At 39.7% G+C, this 27,985-nt stretch overlaps 2 protein-coding genes across 2 annotated transcripts; one reads left to right on the top strand and one right to left on the bottom strand.

Moving 5' to 3' along the window:
* Nucleotides 1-167: 167 nt before the first annotated feature.
* LOC133607291 (ester hydrolase C11orf54 homolog) lies at nucleotides 168-13,465 on the bottom strand. Its single transcript, XM_061961775.2, has 7 exons — nucleotides 13,414-13,465; nucleotides 10,604-10,677; nucleotides 10,435-10,536; nucleotides 10,130-10,306; nucleotides 9,860-10,009; nucleotides 9,675-9,791; nucleotides 168-529 (listed from the first exon to the last, which is right to left on the bottom strand). The coding sequence occupies exons 3-7, from the start codon at nucleotides 10,525-10,527 to the stop codon at nucleotides 383-385; spliced, it is 684 nt and encodes a 227-aa protein (XP_061817759.2). The 5' UTR covers nucleotides 10,528-10,536; nucleotides 10,604-10,677; nucleotides 13,414-13,465; the 3' UTR covers nucleotides 168-382.
* Nucleotides 13,466-16,113: 2,648 nt separating this feature from the next.
* Nucleotides 16,114-26,679, top strand: LOC133607403 (uncharacterized). Its single transcript, XM_061961986.2, has 5 exons — nucleotides 16,114-16,509; nucleotides 16,891-17,140; nucleotides 17,225-17,340; nucleotides 21,219-21,264; nucleotides 24,843-26,679. The coding sequence occupies exons 1-5, from the start codon at nucleotides 16,265-16,267 to the stop codon at nucleotides 26,586-26,588; spliced, it is 2,403 nt and encodes an 800-aa protein (XP_061817970.2). The 5' UTR covers nucleotides 16,114-16,264; the 3' UTR covers nucleotides 26,589-26,679.
* Nucleotides 26,680-27,985: the final 1,306 nt, after the last annotated feature.

Raw genomic sequence — 27,985 nt, 5'->3', positions numbered from 1 at the left:
TTGAATATATTTTCCAGAAAAGGTGTATTGAATCCTCAAGTTATTTGACAAGTACAAATGTTTACTTACTCAAACTGTTAGATTAGATATGTCTGTGTGCACATGTTGCGCATTAGTGTAGACATAGCCTAATTCAAGACTTTTCTTGACAGCTAGGTTGGAATTATTGTTAATTTCATTTTGGCATTCATTATTCGTTCATGGAAAATAAAAATCGCATCTGTGTTCTAAATGTAGTGCTTTTCAAATTGTACACTCAAAATCAAGAGTTTTACAGCATTGGCAATTGTGTGGTTCTGTACTTCATAATTGAGTGATTAAATAGCACTAGGTCGTACTTGAGGTAGATTTTTTTTCAATCTCTCGCCACTGTATGTGTCTCTTAGGGTCTGTCGATGCGGTAAATAAACTCTGCAGGCATGAAGTAGCCCAGGTACTCCACACTGTCAGGTGTGGTGTCGATGTAGTAGTGGCCACCTTCTCCATGGTGGCTGAAGCAGTGTGTGTGCTCCATACACAGGTCCAGTCCCTTTATACAAAGCAACACATTTAAATGCTCCTGAAACTCTAATTTAAAATACAGAGTAGCTTTGTTCATTGAAAGGTGCCATGCAAAAATATTAGGCCACCATTAGCTTTGTTGTCTTAATGGTTTATACAGGTTGGCAAACACAATTAGGACACTTTTTTCCTTACTTTAAAGTGGTGGAAGGCTGCGCTCTGTGTAGTGGACCTTCCGCTAGAACCCTTAAGGAGCATCCCTGCTGCCAAATGCAATACTATTTAGCCATAGCTGGGACCCTTGCAGATACTATCACTCCATGTCAGAGTGAACCTGGGCGTGATGGTAATTGATGGGTGAGTCCACTTTCCAAGACTTCATAGCTCATGCCCCAAACCCTCACCACTGGTTTCAGTTTGTCATGCACAGGGTATACAGCACATTGCATCATTTGGTACGTTTGAGTATGTTAAAGTCCTCAAAAACGGTGATTTAGGAGTCAATAAAAAGAATTAAAGTTGCAAGTTGTGTTGAATGGGCAAGCATAATTTACACGTGGATACTATTTAACCAGTAGGGGGCACCATCTGAGTCTATGCCATCCATCCATCCATCCATTTTCTACCGCTTGTCCAGTGGTTCTCAAACTTTTTTTTACAAAGTACTATCGCAGAAAACACTTGGCTTTCCAGGTGCCACCATAATGTCCAAAATTAAAGGTTTTATTTAACAGGTATATTTAATAGTTTTGGCCACAGTTTGAACAGTGACGCTGTGTTTGACTATAGGAAAATAAAACACTGTACTTTAACCAAGCGATTCTTTGTCGTACCACTAGATAGAGCCCGCGTACTGCTAGTGGTACACATACCAAAGTTTGAGAATCTCTGGTCAATGCAAACACAGTCACCGATTGGAGGGCGACCTTATCCATCATAACATTTTTCGGCGGCAATGTGTGGTAGGTAGTTATGATTGTTATTTTCCACCAGTATGGGGTGATTAAGTGGTAAACTTAGCCACCATATACAATTTGGAGAGGATCAGAGTATGTGTGGTTACAATGGTGCGAACCCAACATGAAAACTGTTGGGACAATCAGACCATGTGGGAAGTAGGTATGACATGCTATATACAATAACAAATCCATTCCATGTAGCAATGTAACGATTATTGGTATTAATGATAAACCGCGGTAAAACCCTGACGGTTAGTATTACTCTTTCAAATTGTCGTTGTCAGAGTTTGTTGGTGACGAACCCCAAGATGCAGAGATGGCGGCAGGTGTGACACGAAGGAACTATGACATGAGCAGAGTGAACAAAAGTAGACAGAGCTACAACGACAAGTATTATGACAGGTAGTAGTGACATCGACAATGACAATAATCCAGCACTGACTGGAGAGGAAGGTAGGTTCAAATAGCAGCTGGCTGATTGACACCAGGTGTGGCCAGGTGCCAATCAGCCACAGCTGAGGGGACAAAGCACTCAGGGAGATAATCAGGAAATGAAGACAAAATAAAAGCGCTGACAGAAAACTAAGACAAACGCAGAGGAAAAACTAAAACACAGTCAAACTGTCAGGGACAAGCCTGACAGTCGTAAAAACCTTGATTGGTTATCGCAATTTGATAAACCCATTGACTGGTGATAGTGCTCATTTCTTAGAGAAGAAAGCTAGCGCCGCTGTTTGCTATAAGAGGAGTCCTGATTTTTTTACATTTCTCATAATGCATTGCCGATATCCATTATTAAGGGTGGAAGTTAGTGAAACGCTAATCGTCAACGATAATTTGTCCAGAAATATTCATAATGCCGATGACGTGTGCCATTGTGAACTGCCACGATCGAGGTGGGAGAGATATTCCTAGCTTGTTTGCATTCCTAAGCGTATTCCTGGACAAACGGAAGCGGCTGGAAAGAAGAGTGAATGGCAAAGGCGAGTATACGTAGATTAATTCCTTCAATCAACCGAGATGTGACGTGCTGACAACTTTATGTTTGTACGGATTATTTCAGGTAAAACATTTTGGAAGTAAAAAGTAATTTAAAATAAATAACAGCCCCACTTTGCAGTAACTTGATATGCTTGGTCAAAGAACTTTGGTAGTAACTGTATTCAATGAGGTGAAAGAGGGGTTAGTGCGTCTGCCTCACAATACCAGGGTCCTGGGTTCGATCCTGTGCTCTGGATCTTTCTGTGTGGAGTTTGCATGTTCTCCCTGTGACTCCGGCTTCCTCCCACCTCCAAAGACATGCACCTGGGGATAGGTTAATGGCAACACTAAATTGGCCCTAGTGTCTGACTGTGAGTGTGAATGTTGTCTGTCTGTGTTGGCCCTGCGATGAGGTGGCGACTTGTCCAGGGTGTACCCCGCCTCCCGCCCGAATGCAGCTGAGATAGGCTCCAGCACCCCCGCGACACCGAACGGGACCAACGGTAGAAAATGGATGGATGGATGTATTCAATGAAAATAATACACACTTTCTTCTATCCAGACTGTAGCCTCCACATAAAACAAAAGTGAAGCGACATGAAAACAACATTCTCTCAATTCTGCCTTACAGTCAGTGTGCTGAGATGACGTTAGATTGGTAATCCATGATTATCCAGGGTGTCAAACTTGGGTCGGCTCATTTCTGTGAGTACATCACTGCCTGGCTTGATGTCTCCACTGGGTTTATACAGATAAACATAAACGTCATGAATCCATCCACATTATTACCTCCCTGCTTGGCACTCAGCATCAAGGGTTGGAATTGGGGGTTAAATCGCCAAAATGATTCCCGGGCGCGGCCACCACTGCTGCTCACTGCTCCCCTCACCTCCCAGGGGGTGAACAAGAGGATGGGTCAAATGCAGAGGACAAATTTCACCACACCTTGTGTGTGTGTCCATCCATCCATCCATTTTCTACCGCTTATTCCCTTTGGGGTCGCGGGGGGCGCTGGAGCCTATCTCAGCTACAATCGGGCGGAAGGCGGGGTACACCCTGGACAAGTCGCCACCTCATCGCAGGGCCAACACAGATAGACAGACAACATTCACACTCACATCCACACACTAGAGCCAATTTAGTGTTGCCAATCAACTTATCCCCAGGTGCATGTCTTTGGAGGTGGGAGGAAGCCGGAGTACCCGGAGGGAACCCACGCAGTCACGGGGAGAACATGCAAACTCCACACAGAAAGATCCCGAGCCCGGGATTGAACCCAAGACTACTCAGGACCTTCGTATTGTGAGGCAGATGCACTAACCCCTCTGCCACCGTGAAGCCCTTGTGTGTGTGTGTGTGACAATCATTGGTACTTTAACTTTAACTTAACTTGACAAACAAAGCCGCCGTAGCTATCTTTACTCTTATAATTTTGAAAGTCTCAAAGTGTAAAAAGGGCTGGGTTGAACAATTAGGTAGTTCACAAAATCCGGGTATGAGACATTACATCCAATTAGGGCTGTTTGCGCCTTATAACAACAAAGGGACTTCTTATGTAATGACTCACAGTATTCCTCCATCGTATCACAGTGTTATTTTGCACTGAATAGTTCGGAAATATTACGTGTAGCACTATCGTGAACGATCACGCTCGCCCTTCAAAATGGCTGCCGCAATGCACTTCCTGGAAAATTTGAATCCCTCCATAGCTAGAAGCTGGTGCCACAAAAAAAATGTTTTTAAATATTTTCTTGAAACTGTGGATGTTCCTGCACAATTATTTGCGCTTAAAAATATATGTTTGTAGTAATAAATATGATTAGAATATTTTAGCATTATATTGGTGGTCAATTACAGTAAGTGTGTTATCCTAAACATTGGTGAAATTGTGGTGAAATTACTCTCTGCGTTTGACCCATCCCCTTGTTCCACCTCCTGGGAGGTGAGGGGAGCAGTGAGCAGCAGCGGTGGCCGTGCTCGGGAATCATTTTGGTGATTTAAGCCCCAATTCCAACCCTTGATGCTGAGTGCCAAGCAGGGAGGCAATGGGTCCCATTCTTATAGTCTTTGGTAAGACTCGGCCGGGGTTTGAACTCACGACCTACCGATCTCAGGGCGGATACTCTAACCACAAGGCCACCACAATAATATCGTATTGTGGCCTTAAAACCGTTGGGTTTTGATATCGTTACATCCCTATTTTATTGTAAAACTTAGGAACGTTGCTTGGAGTGATGAATCAAGAATCCATACGAGTAGAAACGCTGTCGACGACGAGAAGAAAGAACGGCACTTGTACTTCCGGCTCAAAGCACTAAACAGAAGGAAATAATGTAGACGTTCGCCCTGCAGCACCTGCAGAGAGTGAACTTGCCCAAAAGATGGCGGCATTGCACAAACAATAACACACCTTTTCAGTGTATTTTCTTGTGTTTTATAAGAATTATTTGCATTATTATTAGCTGCACAGTTTTATAAGCCGCAGGGTTCAAAGCATAGGAAAAAAGTAGTGGCTTATAGTCCAGAATTTACGGTAGTTTGCTGGAAAATAAACTAATCTGCTTTTTTAGGAAGCATACGCGATCCTTCTGACTAATTACAGTGTCTCTACAGACAAAGGTGTGCCACTCCTGCGCCAGTCAAGCATTGGAGCAATAATTTCATGTTTACAGTTAATAACAGCAGAGCTTACAAAGAAGCACTAACATGATCCACAGTGTTATTTCATTGGTTATATGCAGTATTAACTGCTAGTGCAGATGCACTTCAAGCTCCAACGGGATCCAAAATGCATCATCCAATCGAAGTTATCACTTTCCGTGTGTGCTAATGTTTCTGGTATATAATATTTTATGTCTTTGATGAAATATCCACAGATATTTATAGTTGCTCTGTTGTCATCCTTTCTGGTCAATAATTGCCGCGTGTGTGGCAACGTCACACGCACCCACAAGAATCGATAAGAAAACTGTCGACAAAACTGGCAAATGATTGTCAGAAATCGAAACACTAGGAACAGGTTCTTAAGTTTTCCGATGTGTTTTTCAATCGCCATCCCTAGCTGTTTGTGCAACTAAGCTATTTAATTGGGCCCATTGTGCGGTATATTTGAAGATATATTTTCTTGTTCTTGGGACTAAGTCTGTGGATAGAGGTCTCTCAGGGGCCAAACCCAAATTATTTAAAAAGGAACTGCACTTTTTTGGAATTTTGCCTATCGTTCATAATCATTATGAAATACATGACAATGGACGTATTTTTTTAATGCATTCTAACTCGTAAATAAAAGTCTGCTTTAGGGTTGTACGGTATACCGGTACTAGTAAAGTACCGCGCTACTAATGAATCATAATCAGTACTATACCGCATTTAAAAAGTACCGGTTCCATTTTTTTTTTTACGGGCATGACGACGCGCCGTCGTCATGTCGTGACATTGCTGGTTTACGAGCAGAGTAGCATGTTTGGCAACACACAATCACGGAGTATTGATTGATTGATTGATTGAGACTTTTATTAGTAGGTTCCACAGCGAAGTACATATTCCGTACAATTGACCACTAAATGGTAACACCCGAATAAGTTTTTCAACTTTTTTAAGTCGGGGTCCACTTAAATTGATTCATGATACAGATATATACTATCATATATACTATCATCATAATACAGTCATCACACAAGATAATCATCAGGGTGTATACATTGAATTATTTACATTATTTACAATTCGGGGTGTGTGTGTGTGTGGGGGGGCGGGTTAGGTTTGGTTGTTATCATCAGTCATCAACAATTGAGAACAGAGAAATGGATATTGAAACAGTGCAGGTCTGACTTGGTAGGATATGTACAGCAAGTAGTGGACATAGAGAGAGAGAGAGATCAGAAGGCATAAGAAAAATATCTACATTTGATTGTTTACATATGATTATTAACAATCCGGGGAGGGTGTTAGTTTAGGGTTGAAGTTGCCTGGAGGTGTACTTTTATTGCAGTTTTGAAGGAGGATAGAGATGCCCTTTCTTTTATACCTGTTGGGAGCGCATTCCATATTGATGTGGCATAGAAAGAGAATGAGTTAAGACCTTTGTTAGATCGGAATCTGGGTTTAATGTGGTTAGTGGAGCTCCCCCTGGTGTTGTGGTTATAGCGGTCATTTACGTTAAGAAAGTAGTTTGACATGTACTTCGGTATCAGGGAGGTGTAGCGGATTTTATAGACTAGGCTCAGTGCAAGTTGTTTTACTCTGTCCTCCACCCTGAGCCAGCCCACTTTGGAGAAGTGGGTAGGAGTGAGGTGGGATCTGGGGTGGAGGTCTAGAAGTAATCTGACTAGCTTGTTCTGGGATGTTTGGAGTTTTGATTTGAGGGTTTTGGAGATGCTGGGGTACCAGGAGGTGCATGCGTAATCAAAAAAGGGTTGAACGAGAGTTCCCGCTAGAATCCTCATGGTGCTTTTGTTGACCAGAGAGGAGATTCTATAGAGAAATCTCGTTCGTTGGTTGACCTTTTTGATTACCTTGGTTGCCATTTGATCACAGGAAAGATTTACAAGCAGACAGTGTGTAGACAGAAAAGGGAGAGTGGATGCATTTTGGCTTAAAAACTAACGATAAAGGTGAAGCTGTAACACTAAAACGCTGCTCAGCAAGAGGTGCTTTAAGACATGGCTACCTAGCTAGCGGCTAATGTGTTGTAGCTACTTCTAAATCACTAATCCTCGCCTCCATGGCGACAAATAAAGTAAGTTTCTTACAAGTATCATCCCTGCAGGATGAGGAATAGCTGAACATGTTTCACTACACACCGTAGGAGGATACAATAGCTCACCGGCGTCACCGCTAACACGCTGGCGCTTCACAATGTAAACAAACGCCATAGGTGGATCTACACTTGACATCCACTCTAATGATACCAAGTACAAGAGTGTGATGATCCTGTAACTACTTGGTATCGGATCGATACCCAAATTTGTGGTATCATCCAAAACTAATGTAAAGTATCAACCAACAGAAGAATAAGTGATTATTACATTTCAACACAAGTGTAGATGGAACATGTTAAAACAGAAAGTAAGCAGATATTAACAGTACATTAACAAGTAGATTAATAATTCATTTTCTACCGCTTGTCCTTCATAATTTTGACAAAATTATAAAATGGGAAATGACACAATATGTTACTGCATATGTCAGCACCCAAATAAGGAGCCTTTGTTTGCTTACTTATAAAAGACAAGTTGTCTTGTATTTTCACTATTTTATTTAAGGACATCATTGTTCTTGGATTGCAATAAGAAACATATGTTTAATGTACCGTAAGATTTGTTGTTAAAATAAAGCCAATAATGCCATTTTTGTGGTGTCTTTTATTTAGAAAAGTATCAAAATACATTTTGGTATCAAAATATTGGTATCGGGACAACCCTACTCCACTTACAGCGGAGCCAATGGGAAGTCCTCCATTCCGCCCGTAAAAAACAATTAAAAAAACATTTACATTTTGTAACTTGAATATCAACCAAGTACTATGGATATTGTTATAAGCGCTAACGCAGACAAACTTTTTATAGCGGCGCCGTTATCACTAACAAGAATCTATTAGTCGCCATCTTAATGACAGCAGACTTTGCACAGTAAGTGATGTTTAATTATTTTTGTTGACTCTCATGAAGTCTGCAGTGAGCAGTAATCAGTGATGTAAATTAATGCTCTGCGTATGTGTAAAATGATCAAAACACGTAAATATTAAATGTTAATATTGTGCCGAATGTTGATCGATTTAATACGTAGAATGCATAAAGAAAAGAAAAATATATAAGTTCTTGTCTTACATAAAGGATTGTGAATGATAGGCAACATTTAAAAAGTGCAGTTCCCCATTGGAGCCAATCGTAGTTTTTGCTTTTGTTTTAGTATTGTGCACGAGCCGTTTTATTTTGTTTAAAAACTTGTACTTCACATTCAATACATCTGATTTACAACCATACAACATACTTGTCAACCTTGAGACCTCCGATTTCGGGAGGTGGGGGTGGGCGTGGTCAGGGTTGGACGGGGGCGTGGTTGGGGGCATGGCTAAAAGGGGAGGAGTATATTTACAGCTAGAATTCACCAAGTCAAGTATTTCATATATATATATATATATATATATATATATATATATATATATATATATATATATATATATAAAAGAAATACTTGAAGTTCAGTGAATTCTAGCTATATATATATATATATATATATATATATATATATATATATATATATATATATATACATACGTATATATATATGTATTTTATTATATATATGTATTTTATTATATATATATATATATATATATATATATATGTATGTATATATATATATATATATATACATATATATATATATACGTATATATATATATATATATACGTATATATATATATTTATTTTATTATATATATATATAAAATAAATACTTGAATTTCAGTGTTCATTTATTTACACATATACACACACATAACACTCATCTACTCATTGTTGAGTTAAGGGTTGAATTGTCCATCCTTGTTCTATTCTCTGTCACTATTTTTCGAACCATGCTGAACACCCTCTCTGATGATGCATTGATGTGTGGCACGCACAAAAGTGCTTTCATCAAATGCACTAGATGGCAGTATTGTCCCGTTTAAGAGTGTCACAACATTGCTGTTTACGGCAGACAAACTGCTTTACGGTATACGAAAACGTGACTGCTGTTGTTGTGTGTTGTTGCCGCGCTGGGAGGACGTTAATGAAACTGCCTAACAATAAACCCACATAAGAAACCAAGAACTCGCCCTCCATCATTCTACAGTTATAACGTGATTGGGCAGGTATGCTGTTTATATTGTGGGTTAGCGGACTCAGGTCCTCATGGACCTGAGTCCGCCTGAATTTCGGGAGATTTTCGGGAGAAAATTTGTCCCGGGAGGTTTTCGGGTGAGGCGCTGAATTTCGGGAGTCTCCCAGAAAATCCGGGAGGGTTGGCAAGTATGCCATACAAGCAAATTCTAAATTTGACTAACTCTTTCGTCAATGTTTGGAATCGAGACTTAAAATCAGATCGGGCCTCAGGCCGAAAAAAAAATTGGATGGTGATCAGAGGCCAAAAATATTGATCGGGACATCCCTAATTCTAATTATATTATTAAAAAAATGTAATGGTGGGCTAAGACTTTTAATGACAGAATGTTATTGATGCTTACTCACAGGGTCCTTGGATACAAGCACAGACTGGCAGATGATGGGGGTGTTCACCTCAAAGTGCTTCACACGATGGTTGACCGCTTCATCGGTGACCAGTGGACAGACGGGGAACTCTCTGACCTGTCAGCATGACATCATTTCAATGTTTATATATACATACAGTTATTGCATCACACTCAATTTTTCACCATGATGTGGATTTTGGCTCTCCCCTTCTGGATGATGAAGGTGCCCCCCAGAGCAAGGCTTTTATCAGGGTACTCCACTTCCAGAGTCTTTCTCAAGGCCGTCACTATGCTATAGGCTCCTGTTCTCTTCTTGGCATGTACCTCAATGACCTGAGGGAGAGGAGAGGCAGCCTTGTCAGTTTGCTCTAGTAAGTGGGCTCATGTTTAACCAAACCGACAATACTGATGAAGCATCCGTTTTTTTTAATGAGCTGTAAAAAGTGTCATTACCTTTCCCGGCTTCCCCTCACAAGCGTAAAAATTCCCGAGCAGAGCAAAGTTACAATCTGAGAATTTGTCGCTGTATCTTTCTTGCAGACACTGACCATCCGCTGGATTGATGGAGGAGAAGTAGCTGCTGTTCACTGCAGGCCTTCCTTCTGATTCAGTTAGAACTAGAGGTATTAGCTGTGGAAATATTTATTAAGTCAACATTGTTCGAATTTAAAGAATGTGTAAAGCAGTATCATAAGTTGGTGTGAAAACCTGTTTGTCAAAGTAAAATGTTCTTTGGTTGTGGTTGTTAGCATGCATACCTCTGCGTTCATCCCCACCACTCTGGGAGATGCAGCTCCTGCCCCAAGAAAAAATGCTTTTGGTAGCTCCACCATCTTTGATATTGCATTCATGTCATACTCCTTGAAAGAGGATAAGACAAAATATCAGCATTATACTGCTCTCCAGGTGACGTGTTGCAAAAATTACCTTGTGCTTTTGAACCACGGGTAGCAGGTTAGGCTTTCCTCCCACATCTGTGACCCGAGGACTTCCACACAAACCTTAAGCAGGAAGAACAGGGCAAAATAACACAGGCCTACAAGCACACCAACATGCGACAGCTGTATTTATGGCTGTTTTTGGTTTTACAACTTGTCAGTTATGCATTTGCATTCAGAAATTAACAGGAACACATTTTGGGTTAATAATTTCATGCTTGCCAACCAGGGTAAATGTGCAGCAAGGTCCATCAGCACCACACAAAAAAATGCCATCCTCCACAATCCCTAAATGTTGCACCCTAAATAGTGAAAAACTGCTAGCGGGTGGCGACTATCAATGTAGGTAATGGGGAGTCATCTATTCCGTCTATAAAGCTCTCTAAAAAACTGCCAACAATGCTCCGTTTACATTCTGTGACCTGCCTTTTAACTTATCTACAGTATATCGATATTGTTATTGTATATGCTAACACGGAGGAACTACTTTTCTGGTGGAGTGACACATTGCGATGCTCCTCCGGCCACTAGCGAAAGGTAAGCTAGCTACTTGAGCTTCTTCCGTTGCTGCTGTGTCGTCTTGAGTTGGTAAAAGTTAATTCTCGGGTTATAAATAATTTCGCTCACCTGTGTTGTAGAAGGTTGTGGCACCAAGCCCAGATGTTGGGTGACTTTGAAATTCACGAGACCTGACAACATCGCACGGAATACTTTAGCAAATGCATATTTGCTCTCAGCATTCTTTGTCTGAGGGGTGAAGAGTACGCTGAATTTAGCAGCTCAAAAAGAGCACAAGTTTTGTGCTGAAAAATACAACCATCCCATCAGTCAGCAACCCAGTAAAGAGCCTATCCCAGCTGCACTGGGCCGGAAGGCGGAGTACACCTTGGACAAGTCGCCAGCTCATCACAGATCAAATCGACAGACAACATTCACACTCACATTCACACAGTCAGGCCAATTTAGTGTTGCCAATCGATTTTTATAGTTTTTATATAAAACTTTAATTTAATTTGGTGCATATTTTGTACTTGTAATAAATTCATATGAAATACATTGTTCAGACATGGTGCAATTTTTTTTTTTAAATGACACAATTTTGCATATATCATACATGATTCTGTTTACCAGCCCAGCACTAATAGGCTCTTTTCCACCGCAGGAACTTTTTCAGGAACTTTCCCACTAACACGGGTAAATACGTTTTCCACAAAAAACTACCCGGGTAGATTTAGTTCTTCAGGAACTGTTCGGAGTTCCTCCTAGCTAGGTGGGCCTTTTCCAAGCAAAAAGGAAACTTTTCGGGGTTGGGGGCGTTCCTAAAACGTATTTTTCAGACACATGCCATTGGAATATATGCGGCAACTTGTTTATTTCTTATTTCTTGTATATTTCTATTACAATAAACTTGAAAACGGAGAGAAAGAAGAACAAAAGGAGCTTTCAAAATGCAGGAACCTGTGTATGGCATCTTTGTGCTGAAGAATGCTGATCAGTGGCAGTATTTTGGAGTGTTTTTACTCAGCCGTAGTCTTTAAACTATATGCAATTTATTGTGGTTTATTAGTTTTTACAAATGTAAATTTGTTACGCAAAGCTACAAGACGTGGACAGACACTTTTAAACGTATTTACGAAGGAGTATGAGACCAGACTCTAAGCGGCAAAATGAGCTGCTTACTACTCGGACTTTGTTGGATAAATGTAAAAAAAAGGCAGCACATGGGTGGAACGAAGGTAAACAACATCAAATATTAACTATTTACTTTATTACATGTTGTAAAAGTAGTCAGTGGCACTCCATTTGTGTAGTTATTAGCCTCAACCCGAAAGAACAGAATGCTAATGCTAACAATCTAACGCTAAAGCCGGTGTGTTTGTGCTGTCGACATGAGATAAACACTGACAGTTAATTATTTATATATTGTTATTTACAACTGAAATGGACCAGAAGGGATTGCCTGACACTCATGAATTCATCATTTACCAAGAGGACAACTTTCTGACTGCTGGCCATTGCGGACAAAGCCTGACTTTTTATCAACAATTCTGTACACTTTATTTTTTAAATGATCTCGTTTTGTATGTGACTGCTTTGTATTTCATTTACTTTCTTTTTAGTGAAAAATTGTCTGTTTATTTACAGGGTATCAGGATAGAAATATAGTAAACCACTCCCCCATATGTTATCAGCATGATTTGTAGGAACTACAATGAACTGTGAAATGCACTGGAAACACAAAGCACCCAGTTCTACAGGAACCTATAGATCCAGGAACCAGAGGAAGGAAAATGGCCTAATGATGCACACCAATGACAATGTCATGGAAAAATTGCCATTTTATTATCAGTGAATCATCAGTGACATAGTAGGAGCCGGATAGGAATAAGTTTGCGGTAAATTTTCATATGAAGCGCCCTATCATTTATTAATTGACACTTTATATGCCCTTATTCATGCAAAACAGGGTCCCCAATGAATTGCGTAGCCCTAAGCACACGTGATATGTGTATATGAGGGTGGCCCTGGTCATTTGTAGGGTCAAGTGTTCTACAAAGTCATTATGAAAAATGTTGCTTTTCATGTTACACAGGATATTTCTCAGCTGGGTTTCAATGAACTTACATTTTTATCATGCATATGTTTTGGGACTTCATATGTGTTTTGGCATTTGCATTTCCTTTTGCGTTTTAGTTCATCCTGCTTTTTTTTTATGGTGGTCAAGTGTTTTTGGTATTGTATCGTTTCAGTGTTTGGAGCATGTGGACCTTGCTGTGCGTTTGTCCCAATCTTAATTACCTTTAACAGGAAAGCAGAACGGCTCCTTTGTGAGGTCCGGACATTCCACAACACTCACTGTAACTTCTGCAAAGTTATCTTCCAGTCCTTTTTTTAAAACTGCAAACATTTGACACTCTTGTCACATGGCAACGATATCGTCTCTCAGTATGTTCTCATGCATTTAATTTAATTACGTTTATTTTGAACATAACAACTAACAATACTACCCATTGAGACAATGTATATATATATATATATATATATATATATATATATATATATATATATACAGTATATATATATACATATATATATATATATATACACACAGGTAAAAGCCAGTAAATTAGAATATTTTGAAAAACTTGATTTATTTCAGTAATTGCATTCAAAAGGTGTAACTTGTACATTATATTTATTCATTGCACACAGACTGATGCATTCAAATGTTTATTTCATTTAATTTTGATGATTTGAAGTGGCAACAAATGAAAATCCAAAATTCCGTGTGTCACAAAATTAGAATATTACTTAAGGCTAATACAAAAAAGGGATTTTTAGAAATGTTGGCCAACTGAAAAGTATGAAAATGAAAAATATGAGCATGTACAATACTCAATACTTGGTTGGAGCTCCTTTTGCCTCAATTACTGCGTTAATGCGGCGTGGCATGGAGTCGATGAGTTTCTGGCACTGCTCAGGTGTTATGAGAGCCCAGGTTGCTCTGATAGTGGCCTTCAACTCTTCTTCATTTTTGGGTCTGGCATTCTGCATCTTCCTTTTCACAATACCCCACAGATTTTCTATGGGGCTAAGGTCAGGGGAGTTGGCGGGCCAATTTAGAACAGAAATACCATGGTCCGTAAACCAGGCACGGGTAGATTTTGCGCTGTGTGCAGGCGCCAAGTCCTGTTGGAACTTGAAATCTCCATCTCCATAGAGCAGGTCAGCAGCAGGAAGCATGAAGTGCTCTAAAACTTGCTGGTAGACGGCTGCGTTGACCCTGGATCTCAGGAAACAGAGTGGACCGACACCAGCAGATGACATGGCACCCCAAACCATCACCCAACCATGCAAATTTTGCATTTCCTTTGGAAATCGAGGTCCCAGAGTCTGGAGGAAGACAGGAGAGGCACAGGATCCACGTTGCCTGAAGTCTAGTGTAAAGTTTCCACCATCAGTGATGGTTTGGGGTGCCATGTCATCTGCTGGTGTTGGTCCACTCTGTTTCCTGAGATCCAGGGTCAACGCAGCCGTCTACCAGCAAGTTTTAGAGCACTTCATGCTTCCTGCTGCTGACCTGCTCTATGGAGATGGAGATTTCAAGTTCCAACAGGACTTGGCGCCTGCACACAGCGCAAAATCTACCCGTGCCTGGTTTACGGGCCATGGTATTTCTGTTCTAAATTGGCCCGCCAACTCCCCTGACCTTAGCCCCATAGAAAATCTGTGGGGTATTGTGAAAAGGAAGATGCAGAATGCCAGACCCAAAAACGCAGAAGAGTTGAAGGCCACTATCAGAGCAACCTGGGCTCTCATAACACCTGAGCAGTGCCAGAAACTCATCGACTCCATGCCACGCCGCATTAACGCAGTAATTGAGGCAAAAGGAGCTCCAACCAAGTATTGAGTATTGTACATGCTCATATTTTTCATTTTTATACTTTTCAGTTGGCCAACATTTCTAAAAATCCCTTTTTTGTATTAGCCTTAAGTAATATTCTAATTTTGTGACACACGGAATTTTGGATTTTCATTTGTTGCCACTTCAAATCATCAAAATTAAATGAAATAAACATTTGAATGCATCAGTCTGTGTGCAATGAATAAATATAATGTACAAGTTACACCTTTTGAATGCAATTACTGAAATAAATCAAGTTTTTCAAAATATTCTAATTTACTTTTACCTGTATATATATATATATATATATATATATATATATATACATATACACACATATATTGTTATTCAGTATCTTAATTAAAACACAAAAGCACATGGTATTAGCCCAAAAAGCAACAGAAATAAGCGAAGTGTATCATATTTACAGATTACTCAAAGTTCTTACCAGTACTTAGTTCCTCCAGTTCTGGGACGTGCAACTGAACCTTTTCAGTTTTGCTAATATCCACCATGATATTACTTTACTGTACTTAATTGCAAGTTTGGCTGAAACGCAGGAAACCTGAGCGAAAACTGACTGGAAGGTTTCACCTGTACAGTAGATGATGAGTTCCATTTAAAGCAGTCAAAGAGTAAATAAGGTTGAGAGAGTTATCGTCTAGTCCGTCTTTAGTTGATTATGACCTGTAAATCCATAACAAGTGTAAAGAATGTTGTTAGTATAAAATGTGGGTCACAGGATAAGGTAATCAGTGGAGAGTAAATTAGGTGTGTCGAGGCAAAAAAAAAAAGATTATAAATAGTTATAATGTAATAATTGCTTGACTGTTACATTGTCTGTGACGTCACGTGAGGGTACGTGAATCACTTCCGGGTTTATCGGCAACCACTCGCCTCGCCTTTATTTGAAAATGTACAATATATAAAAAAGAAAGGGGACGAGGCAAAAGGGAATGGTGGACTTGACCAACGACAAAAAATATTGGATTATAACACATTGAGGAACATATTCAGGAAATATATCATTAACCTATGGTGGATAGTGTAATGTTCGTGAAGCAACGGAAGTGGCAGTAGTGCGCTGCGAAGGACGCGTTACCGCAGCCGGGGATGCCGCAGGAAGTACTAAAGGAAGAAGAAGAACTACCACGCGTGTAGCAAGTAGTATGTAATGTGATGTTTACATGTTTGTTATTTTAGCCATATACGCTGTGTTTTTTATTTGTATGGCTATCATTTGTTATGTACCCATTCATGACGGAAAACCAGTCTCGGGACCTGCGAATAGTGTACAAACTTTACCTCAACAACATGTCCGAAGCGGATACAGATTTAGGTTGGAGTAAGGGCGCACTTTTGTCCGACTCATGCCACTTGGTTGTGGATAAGTCCCCCCCTGACTATGTGACGGAAATATCAACGTTTCTCGATGGTTCGGCGGGTCTGCTCAGCCAAAATCCAGTGATTGGTCCAACTGGACCCGACAGGTACATCTAAATATCACGTATCAATGTCCATTTCTCTGATGATGCAATTGTTGATGACTGAAGTGCTGATATCAACCAATACTCCCCCCCCCCCCCATCTACATCCCGACCCCCGGATTGTAAATAATTCAATGTATATACTCTGATGATTAACTTGTGTGATGACTGTATTATGCTGATTGTATATATTTGTACCATTAATTGTTTTACGTGGACCCCGACTTAAACAAGTTGAAAAACTTATTCGGGTGTTACCATTTAGTGGTCAATTGTACGGAATATGTACTGTACTGTGCAATCTACTAATAAAAGTTTCAATCGATCAATCAAAAACGACAGAGGTTGCGTTGCTGTATTCAATTGGTGCTTGTGTGTGTGCAGTGATTCAGGAGACAGCCTCTTTCTCACGCAATTGTCCCAGCCTGTGAGGACCACCAGACGCCGAAGATCATCACCGCATAACTTTCCCTTCGAGCTCGAGGACAGTGAGGGATCCACTTCATCGTTTTATGTCCGACAGAGAAAGAAAAGAAGGATAACTATTCCGAAATATAGCTTTCCTTTTCTCACGGAGAGAAGGGGGAAGGCCAAAAGCACTCAGTTAACCACCCAAAAGAATAACAAACTCCATGTAAGGCGTTCAATGTGCATCCTGGTTTGTCACCGTTCTGCAACATGTATGCTAATTCCATATTTTGTTTTCTTTCCTTTTCAGAATTATATGATTGGGGGCTTCTTTAAATGTGTAGATGTCTGGCAGACTGCACATCATTTCCAAGCAGCATTACCCACAGTTGACCAAGATGGCGAGGACATATCACCCCTGACAGAGTGAGTTTATGTAGCCTTTTTTCAAGGAATGTGTCGGGTCATTTAAAGGGCATAATTATGCAAAACAAACTTTTCTTACTTATTGGTCCCTGCTGTTGTCTAATTGGAATCTACATAAGTCCTGAAAATTTTAAATCAAACCATGGGGGTATTGTGGAGATATTAATAAAATAGTCTTGCCTTCCTTACTACTTCTGCCAAACTTGCTGTTTGAAATTTGCCCAACCTGTGATGTCACTAAACTATCCATATATGGTGTAGAGCTGAACGATTATGGCAAAAATAATAATTAAGATTATTTTGATTGATATTGTAATCCCAATTCATTACACAATTATTTATTAATTTAAAAACACAAGTATTTATTGTACTACCAAAACTAAACATTAAAACGGATATAAATTAGTAACGAATAAATCATAAATAATAGTAATAACAAAAAATGTAAATAGCAATATAGAAAACAATGCAATTCTGTTTTTATATTTTAATTGTTTTTAGTCCAATTTTTTACCTTCCACATTTATTTTACCACCATAAAGTGTGTATTTTTGTGTCAAATAAAATGTTATATAATTTGTTTTAAATTAAATGCAAAATATCTTACATTTATTAGTGCAATACATCTTTTTTACAATTTTGACCAGTATTTTAGGTCGTTGTATAATAATTATGTAAATGTATCAATAAGTGCTTTTAAGTTCATTATGCTTGATTAAGGTGCTTTTTTGAAACCTTTAATTTGTTAGCGGAGTCAGACCAGATGTGGTGCACAGTGCTTTTATTGTGGGGTTGGGGGGGTGTGCTGCTGTTCTCAGCTTGATGTGTGGAGGCAACTTGAGGCTGTTTTAAAAAAAAAATAGAGAGAGAAAGCGCCTCTCAAGTTGCGACTGCTGTCGTGATTGTAAGTTGATCGTACGTCGTTGATGTTGTTTACAACAACACAAGCAGAGGAGATGTGTTGTGGGTGTATGGATTGTTCTTGTTAGTTTTAGTTTAGTCTGTGTTTTAAATGACCGTCTCGACATTGTTAAGGACGGGGCGGTTGAGAGTTTCGGGGATGAATGAGTGGTCCCAGACACATTATTTTCCCAAACTTATGTTCCTTCTTCTCACAATGACAACATTTCACTCACATTTATGTCAATTTCTGTGATATTCTGCGTTTAACAGTGGATTTCATTATATTGGCCAAGTCTGTGACTCATTCCGCTGTTACGTCAACGCGGAAATCATATGCCTTATTTTTTTGTTGCGTTTAGTGATTATTGATTAGGAATACTAGCGCTGTGTCACATGAAAAGTAACAATCATGGTAAGATCCCAAACTTCTAGTAGACGTGCTCTTTTTTTTCACTCATTTAAAGTTAAAAAGTTAAAGTACCAATGATTGTCACACACACACTAGGTGTGGCGAGATTATTCTCTGCATTTGACCCATCACCCTTGATCACCCCCTGGGAGGTGAGGGGAGCAGTGGGCAGCAGCGGTGGCCGCGCCCGGGAATCATTTTGGTGATTTAACCCCCAATTCCAACCCTTAATGCTGAGTGCCAAGCAGGGAGGTAATGGGTCCCATTTTTATAGTCTTTGGTATGACTCGGCCGGGGTTTGAACTCACAACCTACCGATCTCAGGGCGTACACTCTAACCACTAGGCCACTGAGTAGGTTCCTCATCTCTTCCACTGTTACATGCTCTGGAATTTGCATGCATGTAGCGTGGCTCATTATTATTATTATTTTTTTGGATTATTATATTTTCATGATTGTGAGAAGCCGAAATCAAAATGTAATTAATTGTCCATCCTTAATATGGTGTAAAGGTAACCACAGTACCTTGCGCGCATCCGCCATTGTTGTCCGCCCTGTATCCAATAATCTCCTTTTTCGCTATCCTCTTGTTGTGAGGCAAACTGTCTTGTACATGGACAAGTATTCTAATACAAAGTAGAGTGTAGTTCTAACTTATATCTGTCAGTAGACTAGCTGTGGAAGCGCTAAAACTACAACGACTATGGCGGGGAGAAGACGCTGTCGAAGTGGAGCCATGTAGATAAGACTGCCCACAAAACGGTGCATCCTCAACAGACAGTCAGAAAGTGACTTGAAGAGGGTCCAAGGAAGTGTCATAGTACGACCCCTGTAAATACTTATAGGGATGGGACTTCAGATGATTTTTGTCTTTTCTGACTGTTCCTGACATGTTACAATGCTGGATACTTGTATTAAACAATGCCAAAGCATCAATTCTTACGGTTTATGCATTTGGGCGCGAGTTTGCGTGGAGTTTTGAATGCCTTTGCCCACAGTGTTTTTCAGTCTGGCTACATTGTGACATCACAGTGAGGTGGACATACTTATAAACCCAAGAAAAACTATGAAAAAGTATTATTTGCATTTGATCGTGGGACCGATGTGCAACATGCAGCGACATAAATTCTGCTAAAATCAAGTATAAATAGATATTTTCTAATATGTCAAAGAAAAAATTAGCGGTGATGTTTGTCTTCAAGATATACATTCAAACAATATACATTTTCAGAAGACACATTAAATTCTGATACTTTTGGAGAGGGTGGGGTGTGGTTTTATTTGCAATCTGGGAACACCTCTACAAACGAACATCTTGCAGACATACGCAGAAAGCATAGTTTAGAAATCAATTAAGTGATAAAGAAGAAGAAATAAATATATTTATTTATTGATGTTTTAAACTGCAAAGTTGTGTAACCTAACTTACAAGTAGACAGGTAGAGTATATAGCAGTAAAAGAAGCAAAGAAGACAAGTTTGTTCAAAGAGTCTTTCACCTTCCTATCGCCGCTGCCATTACAATACACTTAATTTCAATCTGCCAGAAAACATTTATTTAGGTAGAAATATCCCAGCATGATCGTGTTGTACGACAAGTTTTCGTTGTTTTGTTGGTTGGACCGAATGTGAAGTGTTGCGCTGTTATTGTGAAGTCGCCAACCAGACGTGTGCGATTAGTATGAGAAAAGACTTGACATGTTTTGACGAAAATCTCTGATAAAAGTGACTTTAGACTTCCTCTCTAATGTCTTTGTTTCTGCTGAGTTAGTATTGCATCTTACAAAAGCAGTTTGAGTAACGATCTATATTTTATGTTTTCAATGCACTTAACTGTAATCTAAACATGGACGTGAAGCTTCTCCTCACTCCAAGCAGCAATGCGCACTCAGCGTTCCCTCCAATGATCTCATCTCACGGCGATTGAAGGTAAATTGTCTTGTCATGTCCACAGAACGACTTGCCATGGCTTTGGATCTGATATTTCCATCAGGTTCCCCTGTCTTTGCAGTTTTGCTAGCTATTTTCAAGCCTGTGGCTCAACAGTAACCAGGCGCAAAACGGCATTGAAAAAATTATTGCTGTTAAAAGAACCTGTTGTTAACACCCTAGTACATATAAATTATAGTGTCTTCAAAATGTGCCGCTTTTGACTAAGATATTGACTTTTGTCGAGGCTAGAACCAATTATTTAAGTTTGCATTGATTCTTATGGGGAACTCTGCTTCACTGTATGACATTTTTTGGTTTACGAACCATGTTCAAGAACCAATAAAGTTTCTAAATGGAGGTTCCACTGTACTACAGTATTCAGAAGGCTCAGTGCTGGATAAACAAACAGGAAGAGGTTCTGAGCTATGAGTGAGGAGAGGATGACTGTTGTGTGGTTAGAGCAATGATGAGCTGAAATATTGTTACATGTTGCTCTTCTTGGTTTGTCTACACACACACATACAAAAAAGTTTAGATTAGAAAGTTGACATGTGCATTTTAGCACTGCTCAGTGACAAATTTGATTTGTGAAAATGATGATGCCTGTAATTAAGAAAAATGTTGTATTTATATAGGGATGAGGGAGAAGAAAACTCTGGAGACGAGGACATCAAAGTAGTGGTAAGCAAACATGATACAATATAGTGGAATTTATTAAAGTAAAAAAGCCCCCAAGCTCATAGAATTCGTTCATTGATGCATCTTTGGCAGCAATTACAGCCTCAAGTCTTTTTGAATACAATGCCACGAGCTTGGCACACCTATCTTTGGGCAGTTTCGCCCATTCCTCTTTGCAGCACCTTTCAAGCTCCATCAGGTTGGATGGGAAGCGTTGGTTTTCATCCAGGATGTCTTTGTGCATTGCTGCATTAATTTTAGTCTAGTCAGGGAGGTGACCAAGAACCCGATGGTCATTCTGTCTGAGCTACAGCATTCCTCTGTGGAGAGAGTAAAACTTTCCAGAAAGACAACTAGCTCTGCAGCTGGCAACCAATCAGGCCTGTATGGTAGAGTGGCCAGACAGTAGCCATTTTTTATTAAAAAGTTGGCCAACATGCACCAGAAAGACTTTGACATGAAAATTATCCAGTCTGATGAGACAAATATTGAACTCTTTGGTGTGAATGCCAGGCATCATGTTTGAAAGAAACCAGGCACAGTTAATCACCAGGCCAATGCCATGTTTACAGTGAAGCATGGTGGTGGTAGCATCATGCTGTGGGGATATTTTTCAGCAGCAGGAACTGGGAGGCGAGTCACGAGAGAGGGAAATATTAATGCAGCAATGTACAGAGACATCCTGGATGAAAATCAATGCTTCCTATCCAACCTGCTGGAGCTTGAGAGGTACTGCAAAGAGATATGGGCAAAATTGCCCAAAGATAGGTGTGCCGAGCTTGTGGCATCGTATTCAAGAAGACTTGAGGCTTTAATTGCTGCCAAAGGTGCATCAACAAAGTATTATTTGGGCAGTTTCGCCCCAAAAAGCTTATCGGCATATGATTTTTTAATTTATTTTTTTTAAATTTTAATACATTTGCAAAAATTATTAAAAAAAACTTTTCACATTGTTGTTATGGAGTATTTTTTGTAGAATTTTGAGGTCTAGTGTGAATTTATTCCATTTTAGAATAAGGCTGTAACATAACCAAATGTGGAAAAAGTGAAGCACTGTGAATACTGTAAATTCCGGACTATAAGTCACTACTTTTTTCCCTACACTTTGAACCCTGCGATTTATAAGACAGTGCGGCTAATTCGTGGATTTTTCTTTGCTGACAACCATAATAAAAAGTAAAAAAAAAAAAAAAAAAAAAAAAGCAAATACACAGAATGTGTTTTATTGTTTGTGCTGTGGCGCCATCTTTTGGATGAGTTTGCTCACTGCAGCAGCTGCAGTGTCCTTCGATTTACCGGTAGTGCTTTCAACAGGAAGTAGAGTGGCGTTCAGTCCTCTAGCCGTCCATAAAGTTCTACTTGTATGAATTCTTCATTCATGACTTCAAGCAACGATTGTAAGTTTTACAGTATAACTGAAACTGTTTATACTTACTAAACCGTCCTCTGTAGGAGTGTTTTTTCATGCATGTGTACATGCTGTCGTAATGTAATGACGCTAGCATTGTTAGCATTAACTAATATGCTTGCACGTTTACGAGTGTCTGTGTTAGTAGTATTAACTTACAACTGCATTCTTTTTGTATTGATTCACAAAATCCTCAATAAATTCACCAAGGCTTCGCTGTGGAGTTATTAGGTCTGTTTAGCTGATAACTACTCTACTGTCATGTTACAGACACCGTTTGGAAACCATTAAGGTATTTAAATAAACATTTATAGTAGGGATGTCCCGATCCAGGTTTTTGCACTTCCGATCCGATACCGATATTGTTTTTGCACTTCCGATCCGATACCGATACTGACCGATACCGATACTGACAGATACTGGCCTATCCGAGCATGTATTAAAGTTTAAAGTTATTTAGCCTACTTAGTTGTCAGAATCATGTTGAAAAGGGTTTTAGTACTCTTGATAACAACTAGCCAGCTGAATTAGGGGAGTTTGAATAATACACAATGGTTGGTAACAAGAAACTGACCTGTTTATTCAAGGATAAACACAAAATAGACAAAATTATACATGATAAACAGAAATGGCATCATTGAAACTAGGGCTGGGCGATATGGCCTTTTTTTAATATTGCGATATTTTAAGGCCATATTGCGATACACGATATATATCTCGATATTTTGCCTTAGCCTTGAATGAACACTTGATGCATATAATCACATCAGTATGATGTTTCTATGTGTTTTGATTGATTGATTGAGACTTTTATTAGTAGGTTGCACAGTGAAGTACATATTCCATACAATTGACCACTAAATGGTAACACCCGAATAAGTTTTTCAACTTGTTTAAGTCGGGGTCCACTTAAATTGATTCATGATACAGATATATACTATCAGATATATACTATCATCATAATACAGTCATCACACAAGATAATCACATTGAATTATTTACATTATTTATAATCCGGGGTGTGGAGGGGGGCGCCGGATGTTGGTGTCAAAAAGACAGCTAAAAGAGTTTCATATGAGAATAAATCTAAAGTTAAAATATAGGGTAGAAATGCACCCATTTGCAGGAAATGCAGTCTTGATTTTCAAAAATTTCTTTCAAGGCTTGCATGTCTACATTAAAACATTCTTCTTCATACTGCATTAATATATGCTACTTTTAAACTTTCATGCAGAGAAGAAAATCACAACTAAAAAAGTCACTAATTTTTTTCATACGGTGTTGATGTGGAAATGTTTGCCTCGGCATTTTGATGGTGTGGGCGTGTGGCACCGAATGGAGATAAGCGTCTCGACAGACGTTACAATATTTGAACAATGATAACGAAAACTGTTTTCTCTGTCGTGTCCGTGTGTCAAAATTGTTATGCGCTTATTTTTTTATTTGATTTTGTGCGTGGCATATAATTGCTATGCGCAGAGGACGCTTTGGCAGTGCGCAATTGCACAGGCGCGCACCTTATAGGGAACGTTGGTCACACGGCTGCGCTAGCATCACAGCTAACGTTAGCCATGCTGCTACCTCTCTGCTCGGGGAGGGCGTATACGTATGTGACGTATGTCGTGACAGTATGTGACGTGTGTAAGAAGGTGCGCTTGCTGTCTGTGAGAGGGAGACACAGAAAAGAGTGAGAAGAGCCTGTCGTGTAATACCAGCAGCTAAAAGCAACTGCGTGAGAATCCACAGATTTGTGGATGTGTTGAAGGTGTGCTGGAAAATGCGGAACGGAAATTAGGGAGCAGCAGAAAAGTGGAATGTATTATTTAAATCGGTGCGTTGGAAAACACGGACCGGAGTTGTTTTTTTTAACAGGATCTGGATCGGCATTTTCCCATGCCTTGCCGATACGCATTTTTTGGCAAATATCGGCGGCCGATCCGATCCAAATATCGGATCGGGACATCCCTAATTTATAGAATCTTTCTTTGTAAATAACTAATTTCGCGACTTGTATATTTGCGGTGCGGCTAATATATGGAAAACATTTTTTTCCCCTAGAATTTAGTGGGTGCGGCTAATTTGCCGGTGCAGTCAACAGTCTATAGTACTTTCCAGATGCATTGTATATCCTGAAAATGAAAGTGATCCTCGCTGTTTATGTGTTATGCTGCAGGAAAGAAAGTGTTTCCTGGCAAAATCCAAAGCAAAGAGCCTTCAAACTTGGTACTCACCACCGCCGTGTACCACGCATGAAAAAGGTGCTGCTTCTCAACAAAGAGAGAAAAATGTCCAAATGTCAACTGAGGTGTCTTTGACGAAAGAGAAAACCAATGTTGGGTCGTCTTCTACCAGGAATATTAAACTCATAAGAAATGATGTAGTACAGACCCAAACATCAAAGTGTCCAACACAAAGAACAAAGAGCACTTTCTTGGCTCCCTTGGCTGGATATGAGCCAGTCAATCAAGAGAAAAGCCAAGTGGACACTTATTGTGATGAACTGTCATTGGAAGGACAAGATGTTGTCAATGAAGTTAATGATCATCTCAACAGTACAGACAATGTCGATGAGATTGACCAAGAAAAAGAAACGGATTTTGTGTTCATACAGGAAAAAGGTGGTTATGTTGCAACATCAGCCCACGACGACCTGCTGCTTAATGGATACAAGGAGATGGAGAACGTGTCACATAATGCCAGCACAATGAGGTCAGAAGATAATTGCAGGGGGGAAAGTGACATTGCCCCACTAAAACAAAAGAAAAAGAAGAGAAAGAACAGACAAGAGGATGAGAATGCAAACTTGGAGCATAACCTCAGTGTGAAAGTAGATTGTGTGTTTTCTGTGCCCAGAGAGAGCAGCTGCAAGAAGAAGAAAAACAAAAGAGTGGAGGAGAGTGACAATGTTGAAGAATTATCTTCCTGCACCACCAGAGATGAGAGTCCAAGGAAAAAGAAGAAGAAAAATAAATTGCATGAAATATCAACAGAGTCGTTAGAAGAACCAGAGAGTCATTTACACTTGATGGCAGCTTCTCAAGAAACTATAAAAAGAAAAAAGAACAAAAAATATCATAAAACTCAAGAAGACAATGACATAAGTGAGAAACCCACCAGTGAAGTTGAACCTTTGACTGGGAGTACAAGAAAGAGGAAGAAAGTTTCTTCCTGTGTATCTGAGGAGGCGTCTATATATAACCCTCAAAATGTTGCTGACAAAACCCAGAAGACGACTGACGACAAAGATTCTGAACTCAAGAGGAAAAGATCTTGTGGAAACATCCCAGAAAACCAGACCTCTTCCTTCCTCGTTGCTGATTGTGTAAAATCAGACTCACATGATCGGAAAAAGAAGAAAAAGAAAAAGAAGTCAGCTGACCACCAGAATGCTGTGGATGTTGGTAGAGCATCATGTCAGAGTGATTCGTCTGAAACCGCCAAGGTGGGCTCAGAAATTAAGGTAACCCCCGAAAATGTTTGTTTGGAACCCTTGCAACCTGACCAGGCTGAGGTGAAAACAAAGAAAAAAAAGAAGAAGAAGAAGCATAAAGATTTACTGCATGGCGAAGCCGAAGAAAATCAACCCGAATCTGAGAGCTCCACCATCAAGTCATGTAAGAAAGTCACAACACGGAATGAAAAGCACAATGCTGATTCTCTCACCTCTAATTGGGAACCTGAAGAGCAGATGTTCAGTGACTTAAAACGTAAGAAAAAGAAGCTAAAAAAGCAGCACATGATGGACGATGCACAAGAAGAACAGCTGACGTCTGATGAGGCTGATAAATGTAACAAAAATAAGAATTCTGTGATAAGAAAAACTGACTCCCTCATTCAAAGTTCTCATAAAAAAGTATCAAGAAAATCAAAAAAGTCCTCTTTTAAAGATTCAAGCACACATGAGATGGCGCAAATTTAGTACACAACGTCCAATATTTAACCCATTGAGTACCACATGAACAATGATATCTACGTAATAATAATGTAAATAGAATATGATATAAATAGCATTGGTATCTATCTAAGCTGCATTCGGACGGAAGGCAGCGTACACCCTGGACAAGTCGCCACCTCATCTCAGGGCCAACACAGATAGACAAACAACATTCACACACAAGGGCCAATTTAGTGTTGCAAATCAACCTATCCCCACGTGCATGTTTTTGGAGGTGGGAGGAAGCCGGAGTACCCGGAGGGAACCCACGCAGCCACGGGGAGAACATGCAAACTCCACACAGAAAGATCCTGAGCTCGGGATTGAACTCAGGACCTTTGTATTGTGAGGCACATGCACTAACCATATATATATATATATATATATATATATATATATATATATACAAACCCCGTTTCCATATGAGTTGGGAAATTGTGTTAGATGTAAATATAAACGGAATACAATGATTTGCAAATCATTTTCAACCCATATTCAGTTGAATATGCTACAAAGACAACATATTTGATGTTCAAACTGATAAAAAAAATTTTTTTTTGCAAATAATCATTAACTTTAGAATTTGATGCCAGCAACACGTGACAAAGAAGTTGGGAAAGGTGGCAATAAATACTGAAAAAGTTGAGGAATGCTCATCAAACACTTATTTGGAACATCTCACAGGTGTGCAGGCTAATTGGGAACAGGTGGGTGCCATGATTGGGTATAAAAACAGCTTCCCAAAAAATGTTCAGTCTTTCACAAGAAAGGATGGGGCGAGGTACACTCCTTTATCCACAACTGCGTGAGCAAATAGTCAAACAGTTAAAGAACAACGTTTCTCAAAGTGCAATTGCAAGACATTTAGGGATTTCAACATCTACGGTCCATAATATCATCAAAAGGTTCAGAGAATCTGGAGAAATCACTCCACGTAAGCGGCATGGCCGGAAACCAACATTGAATGACCGTGACCTTCGATCCCTCAGACGGCACTGTATCAAAAACCGACATCAATCTCTAAAGGATATCACCACATGGGCTCTGGAACACTTCAGAAAACCACTGTCACTAAATACAGTTTGTCGCTACATCTGTAGTGCAAGTTAAAGCTCTACAATGCAAAGCGAAAGCCATTTATCAACAACATCCAGAAACGTCGTCGGCTTCTCTGGGCCCGAGATCATCTAAGATGGACTCATGCAAAGTGGAAAAGTGTTCTGTGGTCTAACGAGTCCACATTTCAAATTGTTTTTGGAAATATTCGACATCGTGTTATCCGGACCAAAGGGGAAGCAAACCATCCAGACTGTTATCGACGCAAAGTTCAAAAGCCAGCATCTTTGATGGTATGGGGGTGCATTAGTGCCCAAGGCATGGGT

This window comes from Nerophis lumbriciformis, linkage group LG09 (assembly GCF_033978685.3).
Source record: "Nerophis lumbriciformis linkage group LG09, RoL_Nlum_v2.1, whole genome shotgun sequence".
NCBI classification, from domain to species: domain Eukaryota; kingdom Metazoa; phylum Chordata; class Actinopteri; order Syngnathiformes; family Syngnathidae; genus Nerophis; species Nerophis lumbriciformis.
Note: the sequence above shows the minus strand (reverse complement) of the source record. Positions and strands in the feature narration are given on the sequence as shown.

Coding starts and splice junctions, on each gene's coding strand:
- LOC133607403 (XM_061961986.2), top strand. CDS start 16,265: ATGTACCCATTCATGACGGAAAACCAGTCTCGGGACCTGCGAATAGTG. Junction 17,141..17,224: donor AAAAGAATAACAAACTCCAT/GTAAGGCGTTCA, acceptor TTTCCTTTTCAG/AATTATATGATTGGGGGCTT. Junction 17,341..21,218: donor GACATATCACCCCTGACAGA/GTGAGTTTATGT, acceptor GTATTTATATAG/GGATGAGGGAGAAGAAAACT.
- LOC133607291 (XM_061961775.2), bottom strand. CDS start 10,527: ATGAATGCAATATCAAAGATGGTGGAGCTACCAAAAGCATTTTTTCTT. Junction 10,010..10,129: donor GTGAGGGGAAGCCGGGAAAG/GTAATGACACTT, acceptor CCTCTCCCTCAG/GTCATTGAGGTACATGCCAA. Junction 530..9,674: donor TGCTTGTATCCAAGGACCCT/GTGAGTAAGCAT, acceptor CTTTGTATAAAG/GGACTGGACCTGTGTATGGA.